This window comes from Elgaria multicarinata, chromosome 12 (assembly GCF_023053635.1).
Source record: "Elgaria multicarinata webbii isolate HBS135686 ecotype San Diego chromosome 12, rElgMul1.1.pri, whole genome shotgun sequence".
Lineage (NCBI taxonomy): Eukaryota > Metazoa > Chordata > Lepidosauria > Squamata > Anguidae > Elgaria > Elgaria multicarinata.
This window is the reverse complement of record NC_086182.1, coordinates 36,651,185-36,668,167: the sequence shown is the minus strand read 5'-3', so window position 1 is coordinate 36,668,167 and position 16,983 is coordinate 36,651,185. Positions and strand designations below refer to the sequence as shown.

At 55.0% G+C, this 16,983-nt stretch overlaps 2 protein-coding genes across 2 annotated transcripts; both read left to right on the top strand.

Moving 5' to 3' along the window:
* Nucleotides 1-393: 393 nt before the first annotated feature.
* On the top strand, nucleotides 394-4,675 carry APOA5 (apolipoprotein A5). The gene is made up of 4 exons (XM_063138892.1): nucleotides 394-524; nucleotides 641-863; nucleotides 1,610-1,721; nucleotides 2,765-4,675. The coding sequence occupies exons 2-4, from the start codon at nucleotides 680-682 to the stop codon at nucleotides 3,702-3,704; spliced, it is 1,236 nt and encodes a 411-aa protein (XP_062994962.1). The 5' UTR covers nucleotides 394-524; nucleotides 641-679; the 3' UTR covers nucleotides 3,705-4,675.
* Nucleotides 4,676-9,290: 4,615 nt separating this feature from the next.
* On the top strand, nucleotides 9,291-16,891 carry ZPR1 (ZPR1 zinc finger). The gene is made up of 14 exons (XM_063139077.1): nucleotides 9,291-9,458; nucleotides 9,942-10,103; nucleotides 11,396-11,486; nucleotides 12,180-12,250; nucleotides 12,928-13,014; nucleotides 13,130-13,252; nucleotides 13,467-13,520; nucleotides 13,657-13,723; nucleotides 14,027-14,097; nucleotides 14,201-14,290; nucleotides 14,398-14,508; nucleotides 14,857-14,943; nucleotides 15,400-15,465; nucleotides 16,262-16,891. The coding sequence occupies exons 1-14, from the start codon at nucleotides 9,318-9,320 to the stop codon at nucleotides 16,394-16,396; spliced, it is 1,356 nt and encodes a 451-aa protein (XP_062995147.1). The 5' UTR covers nucleotides 9,291-9,317; the 3' UTR covers nucleotides 16,397-16,891.
* The last annotated feature ends 92 nt before the right edge of the window (nucleotides 16,892-16,983 follow it).

Sequence of the window (16,983 nt, the reverse complement as noted above, 5' to 3'; positions counted from 1 at the left end):
TCTCTCATGCAACTTTTGGCGGTTAGAAAAAACTGGACAACTGGTGTAAAAGGGAGGTGCAAGGGTGAGACTTGACTCGTACCTCGCCCCCAGCACGGAGAGCCAGTAGCGCAAAGAGAGGCACCCCCCCTTTTATCTCCCACCTGATCCATTGAGATCAGTGCCTGACACCTGGACGCCCAGGAGTTGGAACGTGGGTATGCCTGCAGCGAAACCAGTGCGCTCCGCTTGCCTGTCCACTGAGGGGGGTGGGGGTGGGGGTGGGAGTGGCGTATCCATGGGGGTGGGGACTGGCAAAGTCAGCCCTGTGCCCCCTGCTCGCGACAGATGTGTACGTCACATCGCCGTGAATGTCTTTGAACCTCCACGCTCTGTTTACACGGAGTGGGCTGAGATGACGGCCTTGGCAGCCGTGCGCAAGAGGCATGGAATCGCCTCCGTTCTCCCGCCTGGCCTATATAAAAGGAGCAAGAAGGCATCCCCACAGGACAGCCCAGAGAAGGCAGCAAGTGCCCAGCAAACAGGTAAGGCACAGGTGTGTAGAACACCTTCAGGAATAAGGTGCTTATAAAAGTGATGAAAACCTGGCTCTGTAACATTTGGGTTTCTGACCAGAACAAACACATCTCCGTTCATTCAGCCCTTGAACATTTAACAGAAAAGAAGACTCATCAGAGGGATGGCACTGAGCGGCTCCTCAGGCACCCGCCCGGGGTCCATGGGCAGCCGAGTCTGGCCGCGGCTGGAATCTGTGTGCATTGGGCTGCTGTGGACTGGTCCTTTCCGTGTTTCCTTGTGGAGACTCAGGCTGATCATGACCCCCAAAGCGGCACTTCTGGCTGGACTCCTGATGTCCGTCTCAGGTTGGGACTCTTCCTGTTAATCATCCCGGTACATTTGGGCAGCGGGGAAGGGAGGCTGTGTGTCTCTGGCTGCGGCAGCCCCAAGGCCTCTAGGCACATGTTTATGGACTAGTCTTCCTCCAGGAATCACAAGTCTCTGCTTCTTGTTTTATTCAGGCAGGCTGCTCTGTTGCCGACGGTGTTTTGAACTGGTGGTGTACTGTCTATTCCTTTTCGTGTTGTGTTTTAGAAGAAATGTTCTTATATTTTAGGTTTTGTTTTTAATCTGTATTTTATTACCGTTAGCTGTCTTGAGCACCATCTTTGGAGGGAAGGTAGGGTATACATAAAAGAATCAAATTAAATAATAAATAAATAAACAGCCCTTAGACCCAGCTAGAGCAGGCAACATGCCAGTCACAAGTCCGGCTCGGCTTCTGGGTGTTTGCAGCCTCTGAGCACAAGGTTTTTTTTGGAGGACCCCCAAATGAAAAGGGCTGCGCTGAAGACCTGCCATGGCCCCTAGTTGCAGTCGTGAATGCCTGGGGGGCAGAGGGCAGGGTTGCCTGCATCATTTGCTCTACCAATACCTGACTGAGAATCATAAGCAAGAATGAGGTAGAAGTGCCTAAGTGCTGCTGCACCTCCATCCTGGGAATTCAGGGTGGGTTCCAGGTGACCCCGCCGGGGCTTTCGCACAGCCTGGCGTCTTGCCTCCCTTAATTGCGACTTCCTGCCACCCCCCCCCCTCTGCTCCCTCCACGCAGCTTCTCAGGCGAGTCCTCTGCCCAGCGGCTTCTGGGACTCCTTCAGCCAACTGACTCATGACAAGGACAGTCTGGAACAAGCCCAGCAGCTGGAACTGGGGCAGGGGATGAGGTGAGTGTGGCCCCACTAAGCTTATTGTCAGCAACAGCCGCGGCGTACTTGCAAACGGATAGGACCATCTGCGTGCTTCCTCCCTCCGTCCCTGCCGTCCCTTTGGGGTGAGCGGGGAAGGAAAGCTCAGCTGCCATTTGTCCTTGGGCCAACGAGAGAGCTGCCATAAGCAAACAAGCACAGCCAGCATGATTACAGACCCTCCCTGCAACCCCACCCATCCCCGGTGTGGTTAGGACCTGTCCATCGTCCTCCGCAACTGGGTGTATTTATTTATTCAAATTATGCCCTTCGTTTCAGCTTATAGCATCCTCCCAGTGGCCGGAGGAAGGGCGCATTGTGTTGCCCATGGGTGGAGACTGGGCTGAAGAGGAAGACAGGGGGTAGTTTGACCCTCAACGTTGTCCCACAAGGGTAGGGAGGCTCCACATTGGTCGAGACTCGCTTCTATCCAGTTCTCCACATAGTTTGGGTTCCAAGGGCATCTGCACACTGGGGATCCACTTTGCTAACATGTCAGACCTTTCATGACTATTTATTTAACTCCTTGTTTGCACTCTGAGCAGCACAGAACTCTAAAGGGCTCCCACCCCCTGAGCTGTGAAAAGTTGAAGAGGACTAGCATGACGGAAGGGCCGGAGAGGGTGCAAGAACAGGCAGCTGATGCCAGGCGTGTCCCCATAGGGCCCCTATGGTCAATCTGCGAGACGCTGGAGCGCTGATGTGGCTGGCCTGGAAGAAGCCAAATGAGGCCCAGAGCCATGGCTGGCACAGATCCTCTCCAGAAAGACTGGGGAAGCAGGCTGTGGGGATGGTGCAGGACCACTGCGGAGGCACACTTGCTGGCTGGGACCAGTGAAGAGAGGCAGGCTGGGGCTGGCTCAGGCATCAAAGGGAAGGCCCAAGGGATGGTGACAGGGGGTGGGTGGAACCCTGAACTGGAGCCCTCCAATTCCATGCTAGGGCTCTCAGAGCCCTCCTACACGATGGTGTTCCGAAGACCGTGTTGCTCTGCAAATGTGTGCATTTTGTGCTTTGTGCAGCAACCTGAAGGAAAGTCTCCAAGATGGCGCCAACTATGTGGGAAATGTCCTTGAGAAGCTGGCCCCGCTGAATAGGGGATTCCATCCCCAGTTCTCCCAGGATGCCCACGGACTTCGCCGGCTCATCAGTGGAGAGATTGAAAGTCTCCGGATGAAACTTTCTCCTCCTATGGATGAGGTGTGCCAAAAGATCAGCCAGAGCCTGGAAAATCTGCGCCTCCATTTGACTCCCATCACAGAGGAGTTGATAGATCAGGTCTCCCTCCGAGCAAGAGAACTACGCCAGCATTTCAGGCCCAGCCTCAACACGAAGGCTCAGGTGCAGGAAGGTCTGGGTAATGCCCACAGGTTTGCAGCCTCTTATGCCCGAAAGATGGCCTTTCTCACGGACCAGGTGAAGGAGATTTTCCACCCTTACACTGACAGGCTGGTAAGTGAGATCCGCCATAGCGTGGAGGAGCTCCACAAAAACGTGGTACCTCAGGCCACAGTGATGCGGGAGCAACTCAGCCAGAGTATACAAGAGTTCTCTGACAAGCTGATCCACAATGTTAGGGAGCTCCAGCTTGAGATTGAAAGGAACCTGCAGCACCTCCTGGGGCAGCTCAGCCTTCACTCCAGCGCCTTGCGTTCTCAGCACTTCTTCAGTAGCCAAGAAGACCTTCAGCGGGCCGTGCACCTGTACCTGGCGGATATGGCCCAGGAGGCTCAGGAAAGGATCGAGGCCTTCAGGAGGGACGCCACCCTTCACATAGATAACTTCACAAAGACCACGGAGGAGGAGATGGCAGAGATGACGCTCAAGCTCTCTCCACCACCTCCGTATTTGCAGAAGTTCCAGGAAAACTCCTCTACCCCAGAGGACTGGCACGTCAGACTGGCCACCCTGTGGAAGGACATTGCCCAGAGTCTAAGTGAGCCAAGCGGCAGCTTCTACTGAAACCCTGTGCCCAAGCATGTAGGCAGTAAAGGTCTGTTCAGAATAGCCGGCCCTGGGGCTGGGGAGGTCAAGCTCACCCATCATACACAGATTCCATGACAGATTTTTAGGAATGGCTTGGTGCACCATTAAGGCTGTTTGGAGGGGGAGCTGGAGCAGCGCGGTCAGGATGGGGAGGAGGCCAGTGGGGATGGCTGTCCCTTCATGCCTCCTCTCTCAGTCGTGCTTCACCCTGCCTGCTGAATGGCTGAGTGGTTGGTTGGCAGGGCTGGGAATTCAGGACCTCAGGGTTACTGCTTTTGAAGTGTGAGCACTTATTTCCAAGGACGTGGTTAACCTCAGAGCCCACCATGTGAAGATTCATGCTTGGCACATAGTGGTGACTTTAACATGTCAGAAATGTCCAGGTTAATTCCAAACTTTTAGCTGGAATGCTCCTGTAGAAGCCAGATGGATGGCAAGAGAAAAAAAGGAATGAAACGATCATTTGACGTTTAGGATGCTACCTATTTGTAAGAACGTCGCCATTCCTGCACTTTTTCTTCTCACAAATGTTAGCAGAACTGCTGCTTTGAGTAAGGACAAAGTAATGTCGTAAAGGCTACTGAAACATCAGCTCCACAACGACTGTCCAACTTTTGAGACCACAGACTAAAATGGCAAAACAGATGAAGCTGAACTTCTGGCTTTTAACAGCCTTTTGATAATTGCTAGATCATACCATGCAAGCTCTGTTTACCAAGGTTTGCTTAGGTTGTCACAATGCAGTTTTACACATCTTTACACGTCCCTTACACATGTACAACAACTACCATTTCTCTGAGTATAAGACCTTAAAAAAAAGAAAGAACGGCCTAACCAATGTGAATCTATGAACAACACATTGTCAAGAGAAATGTCAAATTCAGCTTAAGTGTCTTGGACTGTAAACAACTCTTTAACTGTCTGCAGTAAAGTAACTTTCCCATGTAGCTTCTCCTGTCTTGCCTTTTCTGAAGGCTACGTGATACTGTGCTACTGCTGCAAAGCACGCCTTGGTTTCTGAAGCTGGCTCTGCGTGAGAAGGGCCCAAACAGCTGTGGATTGTGGCCCCGCTGTAAAAGCAGGGGTGAGCAGCTTGAGGCTATGCTGGCTAAAACTGACGGGAGTCGCGTGCCAAACATCTGGAGGGCCACCACCGGCCAAAAGTACTCGAGACAGATTAGGGATTCTGCTGGTGTACCGTCCACCCCGCTGCCCAACAGTCTCCCTGCCTGAGCTGACGGAGGTTGTCTCGGACCTGGTGTTGAGGACCCCCAGGATGGTGGTTCTGGGGGATCTCAACTTCCATGCCGAGGCTGCTGTATCTGGAGCGGCTCAGGACTTCATGGCTGCCATGACAACCATGGGGCTGTCTCAACATGTCATCGGCCCAACACATGCAAAGGGACACACACTTGATCTGGTTTTCTCGACTGGACAGGAGGATGGTGATCTGGAAGTGGGGGAACTAACATCTACCCCCTTGTCATGGTCGGATCACTTCCTACTGAGGTTTAGACTCTCGGCGGCCTTTCCCCTCTGCAAGGGTGGGGGGCCTATTAAAATGGTCCGCCCCCGGAGGCTAATGGACTCCGATGGATTCCAGAGGGCTCTGGGGGATTTTCCTGCTGATATGGCCGGTGCTCCTGTCGAAGCCCAGGTCGCTCTGTGGAATGCAGAGATGACTCGGGCGGTTGACACGATCGCGCCCAAGCGTCCTCTCCCTCTGAGCAGAGCCCGGTCAGCTCCTTGGTATACATCTGAGCTGAGGGCGATGAAGCAAGAGGGGAGACGGCTAGAACGCAGGTGGAGGAAAACTCGTGCTGGGTCTGATCGAACACGGGCTAGAGCTCACTATCGAGCCTACTCTGTGGCGGTGAGGGTGGCAAAGAGGCAGTTCTTTTCCACCAGCATTGCTTCTTCTCGGTGTCGTCCGGCGGAGCTTTTCCGAGTGGTTCGTGGCCTGTTACACTCTGGGCCAGGGCGTGAGATAGTTGAACCCTCGGTAGCACGCTGTGACGAGTTTGCACGGCACTTTGAAGATAAAGTCGCTCAGATTCGTCATGAATTGGACACCACACTTAATGCAGCACCACTAGTAGAGGCGTTCAGAGCGCCGTCCGGCTCAGTTTTATTGGATGAGTTTCAGTTATTGAGGCCCGAGGATGTGGACAAGGTGCTTGGCCAAGTCCGGTCGACCACCTGTGTGCTTGACCCTTGCCCCTCGTGGCTCATTACATCAAATAAGGAGGGGATCGCCGGCTGGGTCCAGGAGGTTGTAAATGCCTCCTTGAGAGAGGGAGTGGTGCCGGCCTCTTTAAAAGAGGCGGTAATTAGACCACTCCTGAAGAAGCCTAATCTGGACCCGGAAGATGTTAACAACTACAGGCCGGTGGCTAATATCCCTTTCCTGGGCAAGGTGCTTGAGCGGGTGGTTGCAGGACAACTCCAGGCACTCTTGAATGAAACGGATTATCTAGATCCATTTCAATCGGGTTTCAGGCCTGGTTTTGGAACAGAAACTGCCTTGGTCGCCCTGTGGGATGACCTCTGTCGGGAGAGAGACAGGGGGAGTGCGACCCTGTTGGTTCTCCTGGACCTCTCAGCGGCCTTCGATACCATCGACCATGGTATCCTTCTGGATAGGTTGTCTGAGCTGGGAGTTGGAGGTACTGCGTTGCAGTGGTTCCGCTCCTACTTGGATGGCCGATTCCAGAAGGTGGTGCTGGGGGATTATTGCTCTGTGCCGTGGCTCCTAAGCCATGGGGTTCCGCAGGGCTCTATTTTATCCCCTATGCTGTTTAACATATACATGAAGCCGCTGGGGGAGGTTATCCGGAGATGTGGACTGAGGTGTCATCAATATGCGGATGACACCCAGCTCTACCTTTCCTTTTCATCAAACCCAGGTGAGGCAGTGACTGTTCTGAACCAGTGCCTGGGCACGGTAATGGACTGGATGAGGGCTAACAAACTGAGACTCAATCCAGACAAGACGGAGGTACTGTTAGCGGGTGGTTCATTTGTCCGGCGAGGTGATGTTTGCCCTGTCCTGGACGGGGTTGCACTCTCCCTAAAGGATCGGGTCCGTAGTTTGGGGGTGCTCTTCGATCCAGAACTGTCACTTGAGGCACAGGTGAACTCAGTGGCAAAGAGCACCTTTTATCAGCTTAGGCTGATATACCAACTGCGCCCTTATCTGGACAGTGATAGCCTAGCTACAGTTATCCATGCTCTGATAACCTCTCGTTTGGATTACTGCAATGCGTTATACGTGGGGCTGCCTTTGAAAACGGTCCGGAAGCTTCAGCTGGTACAAAACAGGGCAGCCCGTTTACTAACAGGGACTGGCTGGCGAGATCACATTACGCCAGTCCTTTTACAACTTCATTGGCTGCCAGTCCAGGTCCGGGCCCGATTCAAAGTGCTGGTATTGACATTTAAAGCCCTAAACGGTTTGGGGCCAGGTTATTTGAAGGAACGCCTCCTCCCATATGTACCTACCCGGACCTTAAGATCATCTACAGGGGCCCTTCTCCGTGAGCCCCTGCCAAAGGAAGTGAGGCAGGTGGCTACTAGGAGGAGGGCTTTCTCCGCTGTGGCACCCCGGTTGTGGAATGAGCTCCCCAGAGAGGTCCGCCTGGCGCCTACACTGTACTCCTTTCGTCGCCAGCTGAAGACCTTTTTATTCACTCAGTATTTTAACACTTAATTTTAACTTAAATTTAAATTATACTGTTTTAACTCTGTATTTTAACCTTATATCAATTTTGCTGCGTGGTTTTATCCTGGTTGTGCTTTTTATATTGTATTTTGTATTTGTATTTTTAACTTGTTGGTTGTTTTATGATGATTTTAATTTTTGTGAACCGCCCAGAGAGCTTCGGCTATTGGGCGGTATAAAAATGTAATAAATAAATAAATAAATAAAAATAAATAAAAAGGCCCAGCCCTGCAGCTAGGTTGGCCCAAAGTGAGTCCAGTTCCCTTGGCAAGCCCAGCCACTGATCCCGAGAGGGACGGGCGCCTTGTCTGCTGCAGCAACACAACGAAGAGACTTGTGGCATCTTAAAGTCTAACACAATTATTATTCCGGCATGAGGTTTTGTGGACTGTAGCCAGATGCATGAAGTGAGCACTGGCCTCAGATTGGCAGATCTACATCCACATGCTGGGTGAAGGTGAGGGTGGGTGAGTGGGTGGGTGGGGGGCATTTCAGCCTCCCAGGACACACGGGGCTGCTCCCGAACAAAAGGGCTTTGAAGACGCAAGTCAGGGTGGAAGGGGCAACCCAGCCAGCAATGCAACTCTGTTTCCTGTGCTTTGAATGAGGGCGAAGGGGTTTAGTCGACTTCTTGGAAACACCCTCCGCTGCGCGCGTCCACCGGCTCAGCGTCGCAGTGAGCTCTGTGCTGCCGTGAAGGGAAACTTCCACAGGAATCCTTCTCCCTGGCCACGATTCACAACGCCCTCCTGGCTGTATATGGGCAGGCTCCTGCCAGGTCCAGGAGGCGCACCTGATGGAGTGGGCTCAGCCGCTGCGGGGAGCTTCTGACAGAATGAGCGGCTTTGGCTCCAAAGACCCTGCAGCCTCTCCTGGGGGGCTCGGGGGGGGGAGGGAGGGAGGGAGGGGGGCGGCCTCTGGCCGGCCCAGCAGGTGCCACTGAGGACTAGCAGCTCAGGCCTCTCACAGCCTGCCTGCCTGCACTGCTGGGCTGGGCATGGCGCTTCCTCCTCCTCCTCTTCCTCCTCCTCCTCAGAACATAGAATCATAGAATAGCAGAGTTGGAAGGGGTCTACAAGGCCATCTAATCCAACCCCCTGCTCAATAAGAGCAGCCCTGAGGCTGGATCAGACCCAGGGTCCATCTAGGCCCTCCGTTCACACAGGGGCCAACCGGCCGTCGGCCAGGGACTCACAAAGCACGACACGGCGCCACAGCACCCTCCCTCCCTCTCTCCCATGTTCCCCAGCAACTGGTGCACACAGTCTTGCTGCCCCTGATCCTGGAGGCGGCACAGAGCCATCAGGGCTCGTAGCCACTGGCAGCCTTCGCCTCCTCCTCCTCCTCCTCGCCAGCTTCCCCAGTTGATAGGGTGACCATACGAAAAGGAGGACAGGGCTCCTGTATCCTTAACAGTTGCATAGAAAAGGGAATTTCAGCAGGTGTCATTTGTATATATGGAGAACCTGGTGAAATTCCCTCTTCATCACCACAGTTAAAGCTGCAGGAGCTATACTAGAGTGACCAGATTTAAAAGAGGGCAGGGCACCTGCAGCTTTAACTGTGGTGATGAAGAGGAATTTTCTTTTCAATACAACTGTTAAAGATACAGGAGCCCTGTCCTCCATTTCATATGGTCACCCTACCAGTTGAGCTTCTGCCTAGTGGAGGCCTAGTGTGGGCCGAGGAGCCCGCCTGGGAGTAGCGCGCCCTGAGCCGGCGCCCGTGACGTCACGCGGCCGAAGCCGTTGCCCTTTTAGGCCGCGGGGAGGGGGAAAGGAGGAGGAGGGGGAGGAGCCTTGTTGCGCCTGCGCATGTGCGTGCCGGAAGTTCCAGTCTGCGGAAGCGCCGTGGAGCGAGGCGGGAGCATGTCGGCCCTCGGGGCGCTGGACCCCGGCAGGGGGGAGGCCTCCGCCTCCGCCTCCAGGCTGTTCCGCCCGCTCAACGCCGAGGACGAGGAGCAGCTGCCGGCCGAGATCGAGTCCCTCTGCATGGCCTGTTACCGCCAAGTGAGCGGGGCGGGGGTCGGGGGGGCGCCGCCGCCTGGGCCCCCCAAGCTCCTAGTCCTCAGTGCCCCCGCCCGCTGCGCCTTCGGCGGGGGGCGTGGCTCTGGGCCTTAGACCAGGCCAGAAGAAGGGGGCCACGGGGGGAGGGGGCAGCCCCCTCCCCCGTGTCCCCCCGACCCCTTCCGCCGTGCCCCCCATCTTCTGGCCTGAGCTCCCTGGCCCGAGCGGCGCTGGCGCTGCAACGTGGCCCTAAAGCAATAGTGCCAGGTTTGGGGGCGGGAGGGGGGGCAGAGGCCGGGCTGTGGCTCCTCTGGGGCTGTGAGAACGGGGGGGGGGGTTATCTGGGAAAGAGGGGTGGGTGGCTCTTATTTCCGAGCTCTGCTTCTGGAATGAAGGCTGCACGTTCACACAAAGCGGGCGCAAAGAGGCCGTTTAGGGCTGTGAGCCTCTGGGCATTATTGAGGTTTCTGCTCTCGCCCGCCCCAGGGAGTGACTCGGCTGCTGCTGACCAGGATCCCGTTCTTCAAGGAGATCATTGTCAGCTCCTTCACCTGCAGCAGCTGCAGCTGGGCAAACTCTGAGATCCAGTCGGCTGGCCGGATCCAGGACCAAGGAGTGTGCTTCACGCTGGCCGTGCGGAACAAGCAGGTGGGTGGGCCCGTCTCCTGCACCCCATGGTAGCGTCTTAAGGACGGCAGTGTTGCTTGCGAAGCAATGTTGGCAACTCTGAAGACTGGGCTTGGCACGGATCCTGCCCCCTTGGGTCTTACTGCACAACACCTGGACGCATCACAGAGCTTATTGGCAGCAGAGAAGACCCGGCCCATGGAAGCTTTGCGTGGCTGTGGGTTGGCTGGGCTGCTGCTTTCCTGCGCCAGAATTCCACACCCAGAAGTAGGCTTAAGGTCCCAGTTCCAAGAAGCATGATGCAGCAGCTGTCCTGAAGCTAAGCTGCTCTTGTCAACGTTAAAATTAAATATTATTAGCAAAGAGATTTTTAACCCACCTCTTAGGTCACACTGCCCTCACAAGGCCATGTACAATACTGCCACAAACTGAACATACAATTAAACAAAGACACATCGGTAGCAGCAGCTGCTAATGATTTCTAAGCACTGAATGAAGACTGGGACGTATCCATCTTAAGGCTTATTTTAAAAGCCACCAGTGATGAAGCCCTTATGTGTCTCTTTGGGAGGGAGGGGAGATCCAAAGGTGTGTGTGTGTGTGTGGGGGGCACCACTGAGAGAGGCCCCCCCTATCCCTGCCGCCCTATTGGCTCTTGCTGGTGAGCCAGAGAGCAGGGCTCTTCTGATGCTTACCTTAATCCTTGGGCCGGCTAAGACAGGTCTATGCGCTCATTCAGACGATGATGATGATGTGATTGAATGTACCCTCACTTTATAAAAGCTTTCATCAGCCGTCTTCCCAAGGCTCTAGGTACAAATCTTAAGGGACTTAGCAAGCTGTAAAACAGTGCTCCAAATGTAAAAGGTGACTCAGCCAAGCCAAAAGAGAGATGTTTTACAGCCATCCATAGGTGCAGAGTTCAAAAAACTGGGGGAGTGGGGAGTGGTCTGGTCACCAAGGTTTATGAAACCAGGATTAAACATCTAGCAGTCTGAGGGGAATGCCGTGCTCTTGCTCTATGGATAGCCAGTAAGGCTTCCTTCCCCAACTGGTGCCCTCCTGGTGTTTTGGACTGCAACTCCCAGGATTCCTGGCCACTGGCTATGCTGGCTGGGGTTGATGGGAATTGAAATCCAAAACAGATTGAGGAAGGCTGGGTTTTCAGGTGCCTCAGCAAGGGTCTCTGAATCACAGCTGGGCTTGGTGGGGTGGGCTTGATCTCCCTCCCGTAGTTCGTGTGTGCTTTGGGCCTGTCCTGGCAGGGTGGCTTCAAGGCTGGTGTAACCTCTCCTGTAAATCATTCTCTCCAGGATATGAATAGGGAAGTGGTGAAGACTGACTGTGCCACAGCTAGAGTCCCTGAGCTAGACTTTGAAATCCCTGCTTTTTCTCAGAAGGGAGGTGGGTATATGGTCATTTTGGTATGTCTTGGGGCTGCTAGCAATGGTCGTGGGACGCAGGAGCAGCTAGCGCATTCTTGACGCTGTTGAGGTGACCCGTTGAGGAGGAGGAGGAGCTGCTGCGTAGGGGTGTGGAAGTGGCCTGTTCCACTGGGGCTTTTGGGGGGTGTGTGGAGGGCGTATTTGCGAGAAAAGGGCCAGAGGTCAGCCTATGGGATCCAGACCCCTGATAAACCTCTCCCTGAATACTGAGTTGTAGGCTCTCATACTGCTTCTGGTCAAGGGCTGACTGCTTTCCAAAGCAGTGGTGGCTTTTGGCTGCGTTCCTCTGTTCCACTTCCAGCTCACCCTCTGTTCTGGCACCCGGCCAGCATGCTAGTTCCATCCCTTGTATTTTCTCCAGCTAGTTGGGTCAGTGGGTCACGGTAGAGAAAGGGGGCTCTGGCACGGACGCTGCCTTGCTGCGGCCCCCTTCCAAGGAACAGCAGTGGTGGCTTCTGTTCCCTGTGGCCACCCAGTCTTTGGCTCGCTGCAGAGGGTTTGGCTGCTGGCAGGATGCGCTAACCTCGGTTCATGAGAGCCAGCGAACAGCCCAACCTCATAGTCACAGTCCTTTTGTGCGCCACGCTGGAAGACTGCTGGTGCGCCTGGTGGGGTACTAATGTCTCTGGCTTCCTCCCCTCCCTCTCACCAGCTCTTACCACCCTGGAAGGGTTAATTGGCAGAGCCATAGCCGGACTGGAGCAGGACCAGCCAGGCCGCAGGGTAAGCCGCTTGCAAGCGATCCGTCGGAGTGCTTTCCTCTTGGCCTGTGGCTTTGTGGGGCTTCAGGGTTGGCTCCAGAGCGGGACGGTGTTACGTGTTGCTGGATTTCTTGCTCGCTGCAAAGACTCCTGGCAACGGCGGGTTCTGCAGTGGTGCTTGTGGAATAGCCTGGATATGGAGTGGATATTAGGCTTCCTCAGGCCTCCATCCCTTGGGAAGTTAAACATGAGCATTGTTTGGAAGCGTTGAAAGACTGCCTGGTTTGTTTGGATGCCTCTCTTGTAGGCCTGCGACCCTAAATAGGCGGCTTCAATCAAGGCCAGCTGTCTGGAGAGTCACTTGTCAGTTGGAGCCGTAGAGAGCTGCTGGGCTAGAGAGACCCGCTGTCTGGCTTGGCATAAGAACAGAAGCAGAAGCAGCTAAGCCAGCATTCTGTTCACACTGCGGCCAACCGGGTTGGCAGAGAGGCAGGGCTGCTTCTGATACCGGAAGTAGCATTTAGCTCTCAGGATCAGCAGCCTTCCCCTCCATGGATTTCTCTGTTGCCCCTTTAAAGCCATCTAGATTGGTGGCCAGTGAAACTGTGTCCATTGGGCAGGCTGGTGGTCATTTGCTGCAAAGCCTCTTCTAAGTTGGTCTGGATGCTAAAGGCGGCTGCACCTGCTTTTTGGTCACAGGAAACTGACAGAGACGTGGCAGGAAAGATAGATGTGTTCATTTCCAAGCTGAAGCGCCTGAAAGAAGTGGATTCTGCCTTCACCTTCGTAAGTGCCATGAGGGCAGGGCTGCCCGGAGGGATCCCCTGGCCGGTGCAAACAGTCACCCCACTGTTCCCTGTGGAAGCAAAATGAAGATCTTTCCCCCCTCCCTTTCCCCTAGGTCCTGGATGACCCCTCAGGTAACAGCTTTGTGGAGAACCCTCATGCCCCGCGGAGAGATGAAGCCTTGGTGGTCACCCATTACAGGAGAACGGCTCACCAGGCCGCTATGCTCGGAATAGAGGTGAGCTGAGTGAGGGGAGGGGAGGGGAGGGGGGGTCTGCCCTTGGTGGGTTTGTGAAGGCTCTGCAGCGCCTGACTTATGCAGTGCCGTTCTCAGTCATGCGGCAGTGTTCTGATTCATGCGGCGCTGTGCATCTCTTGCCCTTTGAGCCTCAGTGTAGGTCCTAAGCTTGCGTACCAGGGGACACAATTCCAACCCCTCTGTCTTTTCTCAGGCCGAGGAGTCCAAGGAGAACTCGACTGACTCTGTTGACGATCTGAGGAATGAGGTGAGTCCCCTGAGGCTGGCCTGGCGCTTGTGCAGCCTCGGTGTAGCGCCGAGGGCCCCGCTGGGTTTAGCAGGAGTCCTCCGGAAGAGGGTAGCCCTTGGACAAAGGCCTCTACGTTGCCTCTCTTGTGTTCCAGGTGCTGCAGTTCAGCACAAACTGTCCCGAATGCAATGCTCCAGCCAGTACAAACATGAAGGTGGTGCGTATCCTTTGAGTCTGTGCGAGAGGAAGAGGTCGCCTTCCAGTCCTGCAGTGTGGGGCCTGTGAAGGGCCTGGGGCAGATGGATTGCCCTTGTCCAAAGAGAGAGTGAGAGCGAGAGCAGTTCTGCCATGCGTTGGCTGCTTGTCTGGGGAAGAGCCGTGCCCCCCGTGGTGTTTGGGGTGCAGTCTGGGGGCGTCTGACGCCACGGGGAGCTCGCGAAGCCACCTCCTTGTGCAAGCCAGCCAGGAGCGTGAGCGTGGCGGCTTGAGTCTGTATGTGGTTCGCCTTGACAGTCCCTCCTCAGAGATTCCCCATTTCAAAGAAGTGATTATCATGGCCACGAACTGCGATGCCTGTGGGCACAGAACAAACGAGGTGAAGCTTTTTCGTCTGGAAGAGACCGGTCCCCTCTAGGTCTTCACAGCAAGGGGAGCCCCGGCCTGTGTCACTCACTGTTTGCCTCCCTCCCGACCTGCAGGTTAAATCTGGAGGGGCCATAGAGCCTTTGGGGACCAAGATCACCCTGCGTGTGACGGACCCCTCGGACATGACCAGAGACGTCCTCAAGGTAGCGTGCCTCTTGCAGTCGTTGCCCTCTCCTGCGAGTGGCAGCAGCCAAAGCAGCCCAGCCGCCGGCCCTTCCGCCTCTGAGTGGAACCTCCTTTTCTTCCGCAGTCTGAAACCTGCAGGGTGGAGATTCCAGAGCTGGAGTTTGAACTGGGGATGGGAGCACTGGGTGGAAAATTCACAACTCTGGAAGGATTGCTGAAGGATATCCAGAGTCTGGTGAGTGCTTGTTGTTGCTGTTGTTTAATAAATAGGCATCCCACCTTCAGGGCAGCTTACAGCAAAAGAAGGAGCAATGAATCAAAACACACATTTGAAACAAGACGTGGGAAACAGCAGAAGCTACCTTATTCTGAGTTGGCTTGTTGCCTGCCCTGCAGGTGGAGAAACGTGGCTGGCGGGATCTTGGCAGAACACCCCACCTCCAGCAGAAAGTGGGGTGCCGGTGTCCCTAGGGGAAGGAGGCAGGAGCTGTCAGCTAGGCCATGGGAAGGTTGAACCTGCCAGGCTCCCTGGGAAAGAGCTGGCGTTGAGCAGGGCCCTCACAGGAAGTCATCCCTCCCACAGGTGGCAAGGAACCCCTTCACGCTGGGAGACAGCTCTACCCCTGACAGAGCCGGAAAACTCCACGCGTTTGGCAGGAAACTACAGCGGGTGAGGCAGCGTTTTGCTCTTCAACTTTCCAACGGGGCCATTGCATGACAGGAAGCCTCGTTAACAGCAGTTATTTTATATGCCACCTCTTTGCCAATGAATGCCAGTGAAGGTGGCTAAAACTAAAACATGAATTAAAACAAAATTGTAACTAAAACAGCATAAAAGCAAAAGAAATAAGCAGCATTGGCTAATTAAAAACACCCACCCTTGAGCCGCAGACCAGCTTCTATGCTGAAGGTCTGCCTCAATGAAAACGTCTTTGCCTGCCAATGGAAGGGCAACAGAGTGATAGCCAAGCTAGCCTCTGTCGGCAAGGAGTTCCACAGCCAGGGAGTGGCCACCAAGGCACTTTGGATTGATGCTGCCCCTGCACATGGGCTGGTTCTCTGGCTGGGCGGAGGAGGGGGGGTGAAGCCTTCCCTGAGCGCGCTCATCGGTTTGCTTTCCCCTCAGATCATGGACGGGCAGCTGAGGGTGCATCTTGTCCTGGATGACCCTGCAGGGAACAGTTACCTCCAGGTAGAGTGAAATGGCAGCGGGGTGGGAGAGGCGAGGGGCCGCAAGAGTGGCTAGCCCCATAGGAAGTGGTGACTGTGTTGGTTTCCCCCAAAAGCAAGGAATTTGAAGGAAAGATAGCGGCTTTGGTCGCTGTTTGCACTTGCAGGTTCTTGAGTTTCACAGTACTACTCTTTGTCTGGGAGAAAGAAGTGTTAATTATCCGCTGAACGAATGAGGTACAGCGAGCAGCCTAAAGCATTGGCATTGCTGAGAACGGGTGTGTTAAGCAGGAGTGCCACCCCCTGCAGGCTACAGCCACCCCCAGCCCCGTAAGCCGTGTGTGGTGGCCCCCTGAGACCACCCCACAAATGTGGAATTGATACTGGTGCTTAATAGGAAGGGGAGGAAAGGAAGCACGTAAGTTAGGAGTTGAGGAGCCTGTGGGTTGCACGTATGAGGCTCCACTCAAATCCTAGTCAGCCATAGAAATTGCTTGAGGAGGCTGCTTTCTCCTCCCCCCCCCCCCCCGCCGTGGGCTCCGAGGCAAAAGAGGAAGCACTTTGGGACGGGGAAAAGCCCCTGCTGAGCAACGTGCTGCCAGTCCTGCCCACCTGGAAAAGGGATAGAGAAAGGGCCTAACCCTAGACCTGCTTTTGACCTTGCAGAGCCTGCTCAATTTCTTCCTAACCTGAGCTGGCTGCTCCCTTGCCGCCTCGGTGGTGCTCTCCCAGGTACCCCACCCCTTGTCTGATAGCATCAGGGGCAGAAGGGCTTAGTGGCCGCACCCCCACCTAACGCTGCCCTGCGATGCTTGCAGAACGCGTACGCCCCTGAGGAAGACCCAGAGATGCGAGTGGAGCGCTACGAGCGGCTGTTTGAGCAGAACGAGGAGCTAGGCCTCAACGACATGAAGACGGAAGGCTACGAGGCAGACGTCCCCTCCAGCCGGTAGCAGGGCCGGGGGAAGGCCAAGCCGGCGTCGCAGGCACCGCACCGAGAGAGCGCAGAACTGTCCCAGCCCCAGGGCAATGGCTTGCTTGTGGCAGGCAAGATTGAGCTTGGCCCACGGGAGGCTCCCAGCACGGCCTGGCTCACCTATTAAAGCTGAAGCAAAGCTTACTTGGAGACTGATTTCATGTTTAGGGAGGGGAGGGGAGGGGGGAGTGAGTCCTGTTTTGTACAGACAATGTAAGTGATCCTGAGCTTACCCGTCCCCCCACCTTCTCTCCTCCTCAGCCCTATCGCCTTCCTGGTGTGTAGGCTTTCAGGTTGTTCAGCACTTGTTGCGTATCAGGTGCTGCTTGGTGCATGCACGGTGGCTTGTATTTCTATGGAAGGCTGCAGCATTGACAGCCTAGCCCCCCCTCCACTTTCCCCCCTTCCTCTGCGGGTGTTTTGTTTCCTTCTGTTTTCTCTGGAGCAATAAAAATTGGAGTGTTGTAATAGTCCCAAGTGTAATTCCTTTTTCCAGGGAACTGCTGGTGTCCTGAGCTTTGGGGACTTGGGTGTCCTGAGAAAGAACGTCCGGCTCCCGTTCCT